The sequence below is a fragment of the Berghia stephanieae genome, unplaced genomic scaffold, assembly GCF_034508935.2.
Source record: "Berghia stephanieae isolate SIO BIC M18660-M18661 unplaced genomic scaffold, UCSD_Bste_1.3 scaffold370, whole genome shotgun sequence".
Lineage (NCBI taxonomy): Eukaryota > Metazoa > Mollusca > Gastropoda > Nudibranchia > Aeolidiidae > Berghia > Berghia stephanieae.
The window spans coordinates 1-16,895 of record NW_027624956.1 but is presented as its reverse complement, the minus strand read 5'-3'; the positions used below and the strand labels follow the sequence as shown (position 1 = coordinate 16,895).

Below are 16,895 nucleotides of genomic sequence, written 5' to 3'. Positions count from 1 at the left end.
AAGGTCATATCAGAGCCAGTAACAAGGAAGAAAATGAGATAAGAGAAAAGAAACTACCCTTGATTAATTATCTTTCACGTTCTACACAAGATATAAAATTAAAAGAGAAAAAAAAGTTGTTTTTTTCTTTTAATTAATGTATTTTGGGGTTTTAATATATCTCGAAAATTTGCAAAAATGTGTAAAAAAATTGCTGATTTTGCAGCCGCAATGTAAATCAGTGATATATTACGATTTGTTGTGGCCGCAATGTAAATCAGTGATATATTACGATTTGTTGTAGCCGCAAGAGATGCAAAAAACTGCCATGCCAAGAGAATGCAGCTGAAGAAAATCCTCCAAAGTAGCTGATGGAACAGAGTACATTTGACAGGTGGAATAGAGTACATTTGAGAAATGGAACAAAGAATGTATCCCAAACGTAGACATGTGGTTATAGTTGATGTTCTAATGATGGGACAGGGTACATTTGACAGATGCAACAGATAGATCATGATACGTAGTTGATATCCTAATGATGGAATAGAGTTTTTTCCTTTCCCAAATAAGATCCATTGCATAGTAAACAACAATAACGTGTGTATATATATATATATATATATATATATATATATATATATATATATTATATATATATATATATATATATATATATATATATATATATATATATATATATATATATATATATATATGTGTGTTATTTAAATAAATTGTCTCTCAAAATCCTTGTCTCACTCGGTTGATTGGGTACAAGCTTCTTCCAACGCTTTTTCACGAATTCGAAGCATCTTACAGTCGAAGTTGCAAGATAAAAAACAAACCAGTTGCATTAAACCAATTCAATTGCATGTAAAATGTAATTTCTCCGATGCTACAGAGTAGACTAGCGCTTGTTTTCTTCTTCTTTTTCCTTCGATTAAAATTATAAATTCATCAGCTAAGGTTATGATTAACCCACCATCAACATAAAGTAGGCCATTTGTAAGATATATGAGGAAAGTACTTGTAATAGTTTGTTTGTTAAAATAATTAATAACTTTTTAAAGTGTTACGGGGAGGCCTTCCTAAGCTCCTCATGCTAAGGGAAACAACCAAAGTATTCCTTTAACCCGAAGAAAAAATAAAACATATTACATTTGACTAACCCTAATAATAAAAGGGCCATTCCATGGTAACTGATGGGACATTCAGAGCATATTTTCAATGAAATAAGATACCACAGAACTAAGGGAAACAGATTTATTCACACTTTTATTGCTTAAATGTATTGAATGGCAATGAAAGATTGTAACAAAAGTGGTAAATAAAAAAAAAATTAATTATGGCTCATTTTATGATCTCTTAACCTTCGGTAACTGATGGGACAGAAAAAATACCACCATTTTTATACGTATATTACAACTTAAAAATTCTCTGAAACTAATTTACTCCAATTGTTGTTTTTGCTTTGTATGTATTTTAAAATAGTGTCTTAACATACAGTACAAGAATAAGAAGTATGAAGCAGCAACTTTTACGTTTATAGCCGATAATAAGTGACACTTTGAGTAACTGATGGGACACTATGTTGGTAACTGATGGGACACGAAAGTGACCAAGATAGAAATAAAAATAAATCACAATCTTATTTTCAAGCAAAGAATGTTTGTACTCTCAAGCCTCATTAAACAAATTAAAAAGATCATTTCAGGCCAATTAACAGCATAATTGGTTTGTAAATTTAATGCCTTATAGCAAAAATAAAGTGAACAAAGATATCCATCTGGCGACGCAAAGTAGTAGTAAACTTGTGGGAAACTAAAATGAAATTTAAGTGTCCACTAACAATCCAAGTAACACCATGATCAATTCAGTTGATTATTAAAAGTAAAAGAAAAATGATAATAATCATCTTCTACAAATTAAACTTGACATTGCAACAGGTGGGAAAACAATTGTTACTATTAAATTTAAAATCAAAAGACGTACTGACTACACTGGCACTTGTTTCATTCATTCAGTGTCATGTTCTGTGACTGACTAGATTATCATGAGCTTTGCCCATTTGTAAATGAATTATTTAATAATATTAAAAAGGATACGTAATTAAATGATGAAAACTGACGGCTTAGAAAATTTGAAAGATAGTGCTTTTTAACACCCATGAAACCAGAACAAGAAAATAAAATTCATCCACTGAATAAAACAATTCTTTGTCACATGATGACAACTTTCAACAGAACAGCTAAATAAAAAAAAGGGAATCAGATTTATAAATCTTTTCGGGAAGCAAAGGCTGCACTGATGGTGTTGAGGTCTGGAATTGTAAATTGCAAGCAGCCTTCTAAGTTCACAGGTCCATAGAAAATCGCTTGTCTGTGGACTGCATCTGTATCATCTCTTTCAGGCCATGAAAAGTAGCTGATGCCACCAACCGTTGTTTTGTGCAGGAACTTCATGTTCCAAATGTCTGGCTTGTTGGAATTTAAAACTCTTCCTATGTAGAATCTGTCGACATAGTCAACAGCATAGTACTGTTCAGCACTGATGATAACATCAGAAGTTGTGTGGTTGCACAGTGTTCCCTGAGAGGAAGATGGGTCTGCAGTTGGGGTACTTAGAGTGGTTGACTTAGCAGATGTTGGTCTGAATATTTGAAATGATTTTTGATCAACGCAGAGATTGGTAAACGGACTGATGGATGCAGCAGAGATTGTTGTTTTTGATGTTGGTTTGAAGAAGTGGAAAGATCTTGTTTCCGGTATAGTTTTGGGCTGGTTGAACCGCCAAAATGTCTCGAGTTCCGTTTGCGTTTCGGCAACCTGATTCTTTGATACGTATATCACATTGATATTGGTACAAGTCGTCTTTGCCTCGTCCGCAAACTGCTCTGCTGAGTTGATTACTGCTGTTCCTCTTAATATCCGTCTCCATACGGCTCGCTTCACAGTGCCCCCAATCCCATCGATTGGTCCTTTCCCGTGGGATGTTGCAAAAAAGCTCCAGTCCATGGTTTTCAATTTTGGGTGCAGCATAGTCGGTTGTGTCATTAATGACAAATTCGCACAATTTTTAAATTGACCACCACATCCATCTGAAAAGACATGTAATTCTTCAACAGTTCTTCCAGCATTTTCCAGTTCTTTCAAGATAATTCTGTTATATGTGGCCACTGCAAACTTGTCATGCTCCAAACAATCACTTACTAGAGCAAATGAAGCATAGTCCTGCTTGCTAAAGTAAACGATAGCAGTGAAGATAGTGACGCCTGCTGAATTCCAGTGAGCAGTCATTATTTCATTTTGTTGTTTCAATGAAAAATTTTCTGCGAAGTCTTCTTGTAGAATAGCAGTGGTCGTTGAAGTCAAGCAGTTCTTTAAAGTTTTCATTTGATGAAGTTGGCACTTTGCTAGAAAGCTATGTATGCGCATTGTCTGTAGCTGTCTACGAAGCTCTTGTTCGAGGTCATCCAAAGCCATCTCAATCAGTTCTTTCTTCGAGTTTTTTCCCCACTGGTAGAATGCAAAATTTGGATGTGTTAGCGGAAACAAGAGCATGATTTTTTCTCTGATGATAGCAGTCACATCATGGCACTTGTCACACGTTCCTAGTGAACAGGAAGTTGTTGGGTCCTGGCAAAGAGAGGAACTTATCAGTTCTTCAGGTTTTGGAACTTCATTGTTGTAGCTTCTCAATCCGTTTAGAAGTAGCTCAAGATTCTCATGATATATACAGCAGCATACATGGTGGTCTTTCTCGGTTATAGTTACGACATGTTGTGGTCTCAATTGTGCAAATTTACTTTTACCCACTTTGATGTCTGGTCTTTCCTTTTTGAACTGCTGGAACGCTTCCATAATGTTCATAAGCATAACACGTTTCTGGATCTGCTGTTTATTTCCTTCACTATCTTTAACTGTAACAAAATCCTTTTTGCCTGGACTTTGGCGGGAAATTTCATCATTTTCATAAAAGCTCGTGATCATCTTTGTTAAGTTCTCAGACTCAAACAAGTTTCTCCTGGATGTTTTTGATTTCTCCACAAGAATACCATGTTGTACTGCCAATTTTTTTAATACTGCAATTTTACGCCTAGGACTTTGAGGTAGAGAATTCACTACTTTTCTTATAGCTTTTCCCTCTGACTGGACACTAGAAAAAAGAGGATTGTGCTTAGGGGAAACACTAGAAACTTTGGCTTTTCTTCGTGCCTCTCTCTTTCTACGCGTGTTACTGAGTCTCTCTGCTTTGCGCTTCTCCTCACTCATGCTTGCCCGATATTTCTTCGCTTGCTCTTTATTTTTCTCCTTCACTTCTTTTTTCTTCTCTTCCCCCATTCTTTCTCTGTACTCTCTCATTTTTGTGCGGGGTGACTTTGGAGGCATTTTGTCTTTGATACAGATCTGGGCAAGAGATAAAGATAGAAAAAAATGTCAGAATAAGCTTCAACAGGATGATAGGAACTTTCTCAGCACCTCCCCACAAAAGTCTTTCTCAGACACCTCCCCACAAAAGTCATTTCTCTCTCCTTGGGATTTTAATTGAGTTAAATTCATTTTGAGTCTTCAAAATCATTACACAAGGATTGAACAAAGCTATTATGCAATTCAAACATTAATATTTAAAGTCTATGTAAAAAAAAAAGTAATGCTTTACTCCTCTCTGAGCCAGTAACTGATGGGACAGAAGACTGACACAGCTCTGTCCCATCAGTTACTGTCCGTCAGTTACCATTGTAACGCGAAAAAATGATAAATATGGAAATTAACTTTATGGTCATTCTAACATGCCCTATGCATTGACAGAAAATCTAAAGGCTCAAGCCATTTAAAAAAAAAATTATGGCAGCTAAGAAAACTTTATGTCCTAAATGGTAACTGATGGGACACGAAAATTGAGTCCTCATGAGTGACGATTTCTAGTGTAATATGACAATTTTAAAATATTAAACAATAGTTTCAAGTAGTAAAACATGTTTTTAAATATAAGAAACAAATTCAAGTACCTGTGATGCCAAACGGTGCAGTATTGGGCTTCAGAAGATTACCACTTTTAGCAAATATCTGGCTTGTAAACATGTGCTGTTTTTCAAGATGGCCGCCGAGTCACATGACCAAAAAGGGAGGTTACTTTTATAACAAAAATAAAGTTTAATTAGTCCTCTAAAGTTTACACCAACTTTTATTTGAGTTATACCCCTTTGAAAAATTAGTTCCCAGGTAACATTTTACATGGAATGGCCCAAAAACAAACACCCTAGCATCTTTACTAAGACCTACCTATAGAAAAACAATCCTCCAACCTGAAGCAAACCCTAATAGAACAAAAAATCCCACTGACTGCTTTCACTAATCTACCAAGGTATGTTCTAGAGTTTTTAATATTCTACTATATGTTGTCAAATTGAATAAAATAAATGCCTGACAAAAGATCCACGGTGAAAATGCTAATGGAAAGAGATTCTAAACGAGAAGCTTACAAAATTTCTCACACTGGGTGTCCTAATTGGCACGATGGGGAGTCCGGATTGGGACACAGAATGAAGAACTCAGGGTGTCCGGATTGGAACACAGGGTGTCCGGATTGGGACACAGGGTGTCCGGATTGGGACACAGAATGCAGAACACAGGGTGTCCGGATTGGAACACAGAATGCAGAACACAGGATGTCTGGATTGGGACACAGAATGCAGAACACAAGGTATCCGGATTGGGACACAGAATGCAGAACACAGGGATCGGAGTCTGGATTGGAACACAGGATGAAGAATACAGGGTGTCCGGATTGGGACACAGAATGCAGAACACAGAGTGTCCGGATTGGAACACAGAATGCAGAACACATGTTGTCTGGACTGGGACACCTGACTAGGTGAGATCAAACTCAAACACAAAAACAAGATGTGATAATGGACAAGTATTTTATCTAAAACTTTAAGGTACTTTTGTAAAAAAGTGGTCCCTGTCGAGCGCAGTAATTTTACCAATGTTTTATTAGCCAGATGTTTTGTGTTGATTCGATAAATAGCAGCAGCCATTTTTTTTTAATATAAAAAAATTGCGATAAGTCTCAAAGGAAATGATGGGATATAATCATGGTGTACATATATTATGTAGGTCTGACATCCGAACCCACTTAATGGGCCTAGTTTAACATTGTTGTAATTAATGGACAATATTTTGCTTCATTTTTTTAGGGTTATCACACCTGCAAATAAAAGCACATAGGATATAATATATACAGTGCAACATGCCCATATTGGTGGGTCTGATAACCCAAATTGTTACGGGCTCACTGTGTGTTATCAATAATTATTATTATACCACCCATGAATAAATGGACTGATTGTATTATTCAACAATGTACAGAGCAATCAATTTCCTGCTGATGATTACAACAAAGTTATAATAAAATGGTGATTATTATCGGCCCCGCAGACAATCGGATTATTACAGCAATGTTTTCTCCATATTTTTCCCTCCACAAAATGGATGGATATCGCTTTGTGTTTTCTTTATTCATAATTTATGGATTTCTGGCTTCAAACTGTTATTCTGTCCATCATAAATAACCATAAGGCAGTTGGTTGGTTCGAACGTTTTATTTACAACTTGTTAATTTCATTCAAACCTCACAATGATGGACATCTAAAGAATAAAGAAGAATAAAGATATTACATACATGATAAATAATCCTCTAGTGTTATGATGGAAATATTCTCAAACCATCGCAAAGTATTGTCCATTACAACAATGATTAATCAAGCCCATAGTTACATTCCATTATCAGACCTGCTAATATGTACACGTAGGCACAGTGACATCACAATAAAATAGAAATGCATAATGTTGCGAGGAATTAATTTTAATATCAAGTGGTATATCTAGCATGTATTATGAAATAAATACCATAATATTAAGTACTTCATAAACGCCTTACCCTTTACGTTGGATAACACTCGATTTAGGAAGAGCCCAAGTGTCATTTTGACAGCAGTAATTCATAGTGAAAATATGACTAGGGAATCGGTAGTCCATCCCTAACCCTTCCTAATCCATTACATGTTTTTGAAAACTAAAAAAATTCCAGTCTCAAATAAGTTTTAAAAAACGTAGTGGCCATTTTGAGTCTGTAAAGATGGTTCTTGGGGCTATTCTATTCTTACAGTCATTATCTCAGTGGTGCTAACCTTACATAAAATCCTGTAAAGATGGTTCTTGGGGCTATTCTATTCTTACAGTCATTATCTCAGTGGTGCTAACCTTACGTAAAAAAAAGCATATTTTTACACAATTTCATTCATTATACACATTTTGATGAGCTAGGATTGTAAGCATAAGTACATTTCTATTATCTGTATCTGTATGGTTGGCGCTGAAGAAACCAATGGTCTGGTTGTATTTCAGCGGCATCCTCATTGGGCATGGCCCATGTCAGTCGGGCCTTGAAATCGTTTAGGTGTGGTGCCATGATGACCAGTTCATCCAGCCCATTCCACTCTGAGATAGTTCTAATGAAGAAAGAATTTCTGTAGTTTTGTGTTCTTGTCAGTGGGATTTTGAAGCAGTTCGAGTTGTTTGTGGCATATCTCTCAATGGGGTTTTCGGTTATGTGGTTGGCAAAAGTGAGTGCTCGGATTTTTCTTTTGTTTGGTCGTGGCGTGAAAAAGGAGTCTGCCTTTATTGATGGTATTTGATCTGTTACAATCTTGAACATGAATGACAGACGGGTTTCTTTTCTTCTTTGTTGGAGGCTGATGAGGTTTCTTTCTTCTAACATTTTTGTCATGCATCCTGGGGTTCTGCTCTTATAGTTCCCAGTTATGAACCGGGCGCTTTCTCTCTGGACTCTCTCAAGTTTTCGAATATCCTCTTTCAGGTAGGGGTCCCAAGCTACTGCTCCGTATTCCAATTGTGATCTCACAAGTGCGAGGTAGGCGTTTTGTTTGCATGACGTTGGGGCGTGGTTAAGATTTTGGCTGAGAAAGGCGAGGGTGGAGCTTGCCTTTTGGGTTATTTTATTATGTGTTTCCTCCATTTCAAGTCCTTTGAGAAGGTGATGCCAAGGTATGTGTTTTCGTCGACTTGTTTCAGGACGGTGTTGTTTAACTTGTAGGTCTCATTGTACTTTTTAGCTGTGCTGAGGATGTAGCATTTGTTTGCGTTAAATTTCATTCCCCAATCATTAGCCCACTGTTCGAGACTATTCAAGTCCTCTTGTAGCAATTTTTGATCATTTGCATATTTTATTGGTCGGTATATTAGACAGTCACCGACGAATAACCTAATCTGAGATTTTACTCGTAGAGGTAGGTCATTGATGAAACAAAGAAATAGTATGGGTCCTAGCACCGTTCCCTGTGGTACTCCTGATATGACTGGACATTCATCCGATGACGTGCCGTCTAGGACTACTTTCATGGTACGTTTTGTGAGGAAATTACAATTATTTAAGCATTTTTAGCATTCATGCACTTTTATGGTGTACTTTAAACACTATCTGTTTCTTGACCCAGAAGTTCATGAAGTGTGTTCACTAAATGAGATTTATACATGAACATGGGTCTGGAAATTGATGCTGTTTATATAGTGGATTCATTAATAATGATGATTAGTTATTGCTATTATGGTCTAATTGCCCATTATCAGATTTAGTGCTAATTATCGTTTTTGCAGAATTGTTGGCATTTTTCCAAAATCTTACTCATTTTGGCTCTCTATAGATAGTATGCGCTTGGCTAAGAAGCTCATAACATTGCCATCCGGAAGTATAACGGACCAACACACAAAACTATGTGTATCCATGAACGTTTATAGCCGGGTTAATACAGTTCAGTGATCATTACTCATAAACGCGGATGGCAAAAAAAACAATAACAAAGACCTGAGTGACGTCATCTTCGAACTATCTATTGTACACAGAAACACTGGCGAGGGTTGGCAGCACAGTTATCTCATCCAACCTTTGCGTTGAGGTCATCAAGTATTAAAGGTACATCATGCTTTGTAGTCTCTTGTACTGTTTCGTAAAAGCTTTATTTCTCATAACCATTCTTGTCCTTTTTTGGGGCAAAACAAACAACTACTGTCAATTTAGCATATTATTTTGAGTTGAATCTTGCTTGAGCAATAGTTCTTCCATTCTAGTAGTCTTTCTTGCTTTAAAAATAAATAAATAATAGACGAGCGACGCCCCATTAAATGTAAAAATAACCCCGAGAACCATCTTTACGGCACGGGACTGTAAAAATATCTAGACTCTAGATAGTCACTGCAAAAAAAAAAAAAAAAAAAAAAAAGAAGACAGGTGTCTGGGGATAATGAAAATTCGTTATCCCCAGACATATATTTGAAACTCCGCTCCTTTAAACAATAATCCACATTCCAGAATATGGAATGTTTCCAAAATGCACATAGAAATAAGGAAAGTTAATAAAATATCTATAAAAACATAAACTTAACCAACATTAAATCAGTTGTTACTACATATACACAATATGCGTCGACTTTGAAGTGGGTGACATGGCCGAATTTTAGTCGTCTGCCCTGGAAGTTTTACCAGAATCGACGTTGTGGGTTCAAATCCTGGTTCCGCCACTTTTTTTTTTTTTTTTAAATTCCGTCTTCTTTTCTTCCTTTTTTTTTGTGCGAGTCTATTCTTTTCTCCTTTTTGTTTGACCTTTTGTTCCGTTTCTGAACATGAATTTCTCAAAATTGTTTTTATTTTAAAAAAAAATTATTGTTTGTTTTTTTTCTCCTCTATCCGACCATTTGGTCGCTCTCTGAATATTTCTGTTTGTTTGCTTTTTAATTATTTATTCTTTTTAGACACTTTTTGAGATCGGAGTGGGGACGAATATGACAATTTTCTAGAAACTAGAAAGGAACTAAGAGAGAGAGAGAGAGAGAGAGAGAGAGAGAGAGAGAGAGAGAGAGAGAGAGAGAGAGAGAGAGAGAGAGAGAGAGAGAGAGAGAGAGAGAGAGTTAAAAAAAAAAACCAAACAGATGTCTGGGGATAACGAATTTTCATTATCCCCAGACAGGTGTCTGGGGATAATGACAGTGACAGCCTTTTTTTTAGTCCAGTAAGGGGTTTGGGAGGTGAGCATGGCTTACTCTACTCAGGCCTGACCAACGTGCGGCAGTAGACAAAATGTGGAGGCGATAACAGGTTTATCTTAACAGTTGGGTTTTTAATGGTAAACAATGCAGTTATCTAATAAAATCATTAATATACTCATTTAGGCACTGTATGAGTACTATAAGCCATTTAAAAAGCCAGAAATATTATTTTTGAGAAAAAAATAATAAAAAGAATTTGAATACAAGATTTACCTCTATGATAGCTTTAAAATCTTTTGTTTTGGCTCCTTGTCAGATGGCATGTTGGACAACTTGCAGTAATTGTTAAGCAATATGTTGCTCAATATGTTACAGTGGTGCTCTTTAATTTGAAAATCAAACATTTCCGAAATTTTATACAAAGTATTACTTAATGAATTTCGACACACGTTGTTTGCAATAGACTGAAAAATAATGTAGGAAAAAATTGTCCACTGACAGGTTAAATCATTTGCCTTCTTCAAACCCCCTCTGTCTAAATTTGATGTATAAGATCCAAACTTATTAAAATAGGTAAATAAAACGTCCTCCTCTTCACCTGCGTGATCCTTACGTGTGACATAACCAGCAATGTATACTAAACTTTGTTTTACTTCATCTTTGACGGAAGATTCTAGATCTGGGAAATTGTCAACAATTTCACAAACTTCTTCTGACCACACAAATCCACATTTGTCACAAGAATGACCTGACTCAGAAGAAAGCTCGTCAATATCAAAACGTAGACGAAGTAGTAATTTAGTTTGAAAGATATTAACTTTTTCAAGAATTTGCTGGACATTAATGAAATAAGTACCACCACTGCCTTGTCTCAATTTACCAAAAGCTTTTTCTATGGGATCAGTTGTAAATTTTCCAAGAAGAACATTTTCAGAAGACTCCAATAAATACTTTGTTAGTTCAATAATTCCTTTACATGTATGCTGAATGGCTAAAGAAGTATCACGAGTAAATTTTTTCTCTCTTTTACCCTGTTGGCTTTGTAATTGAGAAGCAAAATCAGAAAAATCCTTAAGTATTTTTAATCCTAAATCTTTATCAGTAGAAATGGCTGCGCGTAATGGATCTTTGAATCGTTTGTCTTCAAAGCGTGATTTTACATTCATAATTTTCCAAAATTCAATTACCTTAGATATAAAATTTACTGTTCCGTCCACTATCCTCAAAAACAAGTTGTCCCGTTTTTTCTGTGAGCCAGTTATTTCTTATGTTTTTAACTATATGTACAAAATCGTATAATAAAAATATATTGTCGGTTGTCTTCCAAGGAGATTCTAAAGAAAATAATTTGAAAAACGATTGATTGATTCTATTATTATCACAAATGATAGATACTACAGTTCCACCTGCTTTTTTTATATTATTCAATAGCTCATTTGTTTGATCAAACATAAATTGTGAGTCCAGGTTACGCACAGGCAGCATTTTAATTAAATATGATGGACCACCAAAAGGTGAAACTAACATAAACCCTAAAACTGTTGTTGCAAGTTCTTCTGGCTTATTAACAGATTTTCCGAACAGTTTTCCTCCATGATATGTTAGGAGAGGTTTAACATAGACTTCATCTATCAATAAAATATATTTTTTTTTGCTGTTCCTCTAAGGAAGAAAAGACACTTGTTAAAAAAGTTAAATCGCTGGTATTGTTTACTTTAGATGATATTCTGTTTAGGGTGGTTTGGCTTGGTAAACCAAAATCCTCACGAAGACGATTATATAAAGATCGGGAAGTAGCTAAATATTCAAAAGCTCGTACTATGATATCAGGTGAATATTTCACATGTTTTACTGCAACTGTATTCAAAGTTGAACATTGTTCTAACAAAACAGACTTTTTGTGATTCAGTTCCAAAGAATTAAGATAATCTAAAGAAGCCTCAAGTTGTGACCATCGTGCAACTTTTGTAATCCTGTTTCTTGAAAGCGGTGTTATTGATGTTTTTACTCCTGCGTGATATCCATCGAAGCTTTGATCAGGGTTGATTTTTAACATAAACCTTGGAATGTCAGAAGAATGCAAGTAATCTGTTGATTGTATGAATAAACAATTGTTGCTTACAAAAGAATCTCGCAAGGAAATTGTCGACCAGCTATAGAAGAGCACAAAGTATCAAAGTCTACAACATCTTGTTTAATAAATTCATTCAATTCATCTGGTTGATGACAACGAGCTTGACTTTGTAGTTGTTCTAGGAAGTGGTGGTGGTGTTGGTACTAAACTTCTTGGAATGTTATCAAAAATAGAAGGAGGGTCTTTTGGTCTTAATCTTCCTTTGACTGAAATTGTTTCAAACCCTTCAGGAAAATGTTTGATGCAAACAACAGTGTTTGATGTGTTTGGGATATTGTCACGGGGTATTGCTTTCATCCACCTTTCACGTTCTTCTAAATTTTTAGGAAGTCTATAAACAGTAATTTTATCAGTTGATTTATAATTTGAATGGCAACCCGTAACACAACATTTTCTCCCCATGTTTAGTCTAGACCTGTATTATAATTATGGGACCTAATGCAGACGAAGACAACTTATATTCTAAGAAGTCTCTTTACTTTCACTTTGAGTCAGTCAGAGAAGAGTAAGCGAACAGAGTTAGACTAGACTAGCAATCTTGATTATAAAGTTAATTCAATTTAAAAAGCAGGTAAAATAATAAACAAATAGAGTTATACTTGCATACGATATGAGGAAAAGTAATCCAAAGTGAAATAATACAAATTAGACACAACAGTAATTTGAAATTGACACCGATAGGAGGCTGCCATTTTGTTTGCGGCAGTAAACATGCCGTTCTCTTTTCCTCCTCCGATAAGATTTATACAGGAAAAAACAATAATAAAATTTAAAGTATTTATCTAATATTAATTCTAGTACATTTCGCAATTGAAAAAACACAATATAATGATTGTGGTGTTAAATATAATTTTCCCTCTTTCTTTAAAACCTAATCCAAGTTTAGGGCTGTTACTTTTTACTCCCTCCTTTAATGGGTTGGCATTCTCGCCTCCACATTTTTAACTGCCTGCATAATCGGGAGGCCTGAGTAGAGTAAGCCATGGAGGTGAGAGAATTAAAAAAAAAAAAAAAAAAGTTTCCCCCTCCCAAACCCCCAAAATTATTTGGGTCCCCGAGTTTGCGGTAGTACCGGAGACCTGTTCGATAGTTTCATCTCCACTCCACCTTTGCCTTTTTTATATTTTTATTTTTAGATTTCAGCCTTCGCCTTCATGATGATGATGCGAAAGCCCGATTCGAACAGATTACAGTTACAGTTGCAGTGGCCAGTCTGTACATTAATTATGGCAGGCTGGTCAAAGTAATAATACAGACTTACCTTATTAATCGAGTAAGGTCCAAAAAATTACACTTTCAACCCACGTCGATGATGACAGAGTTAAAATGAACTTGATATCGAAAGTCCAAGAGATGACGAGACAGTTTGGAGTGTTGCAGACGTGAGCGTTGTGTTTACATTACATGACAAATCCATAGACTTCTGACCTTGAACCTTGGGGTCAAGAAAGTGTGTACACAATTCTGTTGAAGAGCATTAACATCTACAATGTATCTTCACCTCTGGTTCCAAAGTAAAGGTATATTAATATATTTGTATTACATGTATTATATATATGTGGCCCTGACAGCTTTGTGATTCTTCAGAAACTGCCAAAGTGCTTTCTGTTTTCAGTAAAGCAAAACCCACGAACTGATAATCACTAGATTTGAAATTCCATTACATGAATTATCACTCGTGGTACAGCTCCAAGCTCTCATCCTGCCAAACTCAAACTCCTGATCTTTTTTCTCTCTATTCTTTAATTCTCTTCGTTATTTCAAAAGGAATTAATTGCCCAATTCCAATGTGCAGAATATTTATAGCACACGTACTCCCTGCTAGCTTTGCAAATCTAATAAACAAGTACTTTCCAAAAACAGTAATTCAAGAAGTTTGGAAATAATAGAAGTCATCGGATCATTTTTGCACCCGTTTCTTTACAATGGAATCGAAAAGGGCAACTGCATCAAGAACAAAGACATCATGCTGAAAGTAATCACATCAAATAGTCCTTCCTTCACTCCTTCAGAGCTGCAAGGCTGATGTAGCGGGAGTTTATCTCAGTTTCTTTAGTGTGAAATGGACAACAGAAATTGCTTGCTACCCCTTGGATAGGACACAGGTTTATTGCAAAGTACTTTCCACCAGATCTAACAAATACAGATTCCCCATCATTCCTGGGTGGACAGTGGAGTCAAAGAAAAATCTCTACTTTGCCCTTAGCATGTAAAGCGAATACCCTAATAATTGAGCTAGAGGGACCAACTTCACATCAAAGACCCGTTTAAATATCATTAATTATTTGAAATAAAAAAAAAAATTAATGAACAGCAGTCCTTCAGAGGCATGAAGCCCAAGGAGCCGGGATTATCCCGGTTTCTATGGCATGAAACAGACATTGACAATTGCTTGCTACCCTTTGAATAGGAAGGTAGTCTATCACAAAGTACTTTCATGAGATCTGACAGACTTAGCTACCCAATCACAACCCCCCAATCACAACCCCCCGAATATCACTAACCCCCCCCCCCCCCCCCCCTTCTACCACTTACATTACATCAGAAAAAGGGGCAAGTTGGAACAATGCAATGGTTTATTCCTCTGTTCCCCTCTCCTCTGCCTCCATCCATTCTAACCCCACCACTCTCAGCCACTACCACTACCAGTGGCGGTTCTAGCCTATTTATAGTGGTGGGGCAAAGATGATTCGGTCATATACATATATACATATATATATATATATATATTTATATATATATATATATATTTTTTTTTTTTTTGTTTTTTTTTTTTTTTCACCCAAGGACACCTACACCAAGGACGCGCATGGCTGATTTTCTGACTTTGCTAGCGAAGGCGATTGATTTCTATCAGCTGTGTTAACTCCTACGTATTTTCTTACCTCTGAATATCAAAAAATAATGTTTTGAAAGGTATATGTGGATGGTAAAAGGGATGGATGCAAAAATAAAACCCTCAATGGCTGGTAATGAGCAAATTCTTATCATTATGTCCCCCCTAATCCCAATCCTAAAACTGGCAGCCTTTCTAAGTAAGGGGTCTTTCAAACGTAATCTTATATTTTGGAGTGGGGTGCGGGGGGGGGGGTATCTTCTGCTTCTATAATAGTGCTTTATATAGGACACACTTTTTATTAAAGAGTGAAAAATGTAGGGGAGTGGGGGAGAAGATAAAATTGTATTAGAATAAGAACAACCCAAGTAAAATAGTAATTATAAACATGAATAGAGCAGGCACTTGATGTGTAATAAACATGCAAGAATATTGTAAAGTAGTCATGGGTTCAAATCTCTCAAACCTCAATATTTTGCAGTTTTTATGAACCACGCCACAAAGGAACCATTTTCCCTCTGCAGTTTATCCGGGCTGGGGACCGGCATGTGAACAGCTGTTTGAATACAACAGAACACATGGCCGCATTAAAAATGTCTGGAGCATCGCCGTCAAGATCATCATCGTCTTGATTTTCTGTTGTTGGTGTCTTTGTCTACGTTCTCATTGGTTTCAAAAGCTGCGTTCTCATTGGTTCAAGCAGGAATCGTTTTTATAAACTTTGTGTACTCATACTCTGTATTTTAAGTATCAGATATCTACGAAAACTGCCGAAAATCGCCAAAATGATGTCGTTATTCTGAGGTTTTATCAAAAAGTGCGTCGTTATTTGGAGGTTTTTTGTTACTGATCTTAAATAGAAAAAAAATTGGGACCAGGGGTCAATGTCGTTATCAGGAGGTTGTCGCTATTCGGAGGTGTCGTAATTTGGAGGTTCCACTGTAGTAGCAACTCACTGCTCATTCGGCCAATCGAGCTTTCTTCAGGGAAGTTTGGTACAGAGTAGCATTTTTCTCATGGTCTTTCTCCAACTTTTGAAGTCCATTCAGAAGAGCATTTGCCAGGCGCCGGTACAGGTGTCTTTGTTTTCAGCTTTAAAAAAAATTCAACCACAAATAATTACATTCACAAGGAAATGACAATACCAGTAGATTTTAATTATTCCAAACGTAATCAGAAATGAATCACGAAAGAGAATACAACAAAAAAATAAAGCGACGAGACATAATGCGACAACACCTTGTATATTTCTGTTACAGTACTGGTTTTCAGTAGTACTTAGTAACTTTAAAGTTTTCATCGAGAAGCAACAACAGCGATATGACTCGAGTTTCATTCAGAGCTCAAATTGCATCATTTTTACTGCTCTCTTGGTGGTTAGAATGATTGTGCCGGTGGTGGTAGTGGTTGGAATAGTGGTAGCGGTGGTGGTGGAGGAGGAGGAGGAGGAGGAGGAGGAGGAGGAGGAGGAGGAGGAAGAGGGAGGATATAATTATGGTAGTGGTTTTGGTGGTGCTGTTGGTTAGAATGATAGTTGTGGAACGATGACGGAAATTATATGATGATGTTGATATTGTTTTTATTGCTATTGTAGTACTTGTTGTTAATGTTGTTGTTGTTGTTATTGATGATTATGATTATGATGACAACGATGATGTCGTCGACAATGATGACAAAGTTTATTCAATCTTAGGCTTTCGCCAATAAAGCATACAGTTTGATGACAACATACATGAAAGTGGAAAAAAAATGGTAAATGGAACCAAACAATAAACTGATAACATTTATAACCACAAAAAAATACAACAATCGTAATACCACCAATACGTACAACAACAACAACAATAATAATACTAATAATATAATAATAATAATAATAATA

General features: G+C 36.0%; 1 protein-coding gene across 1 annotated transcript; it reads right to left on the bottom strand.

The window, feature by feature from the left end:
* Positions 1-1,241: 1,241 nt before the first annotated feature.
* Positions 1,242-5,325, bottom strand: LOC144961705 (uncharacterized). The gene is made up of 2 exons (XM_078894800.1): positions 4,988-5,325; positions 1,242-4,385 (listed from the first exon to the last, which is right to left on the bottom strand). Exon 2 carries the CDS (start codon positions 4,365-4,367, stop codon positions 2,253-2,255), a length of 2,115 nt encoding a protein of 704 aa, XP_078750926.1. The 5' UTR covers positions 4,368-4,385; positions 4,988-5,325; the 3' UTR covers positions 1,242-2,252.
* Between the last annotated feature and the right edge of the window lie 11,570 nt (positions 5,326-16,895).

What these genes read in the sequence shown, in the direction of transcription:
- LOC144961705 (XM_078894800.1), bottom strand. Translation starts at nt 4,367, where the DNA reads ATGCCTCCAAAGTCACCCCGCACAAAAATGAGAGAGTACAGAGAAAGA.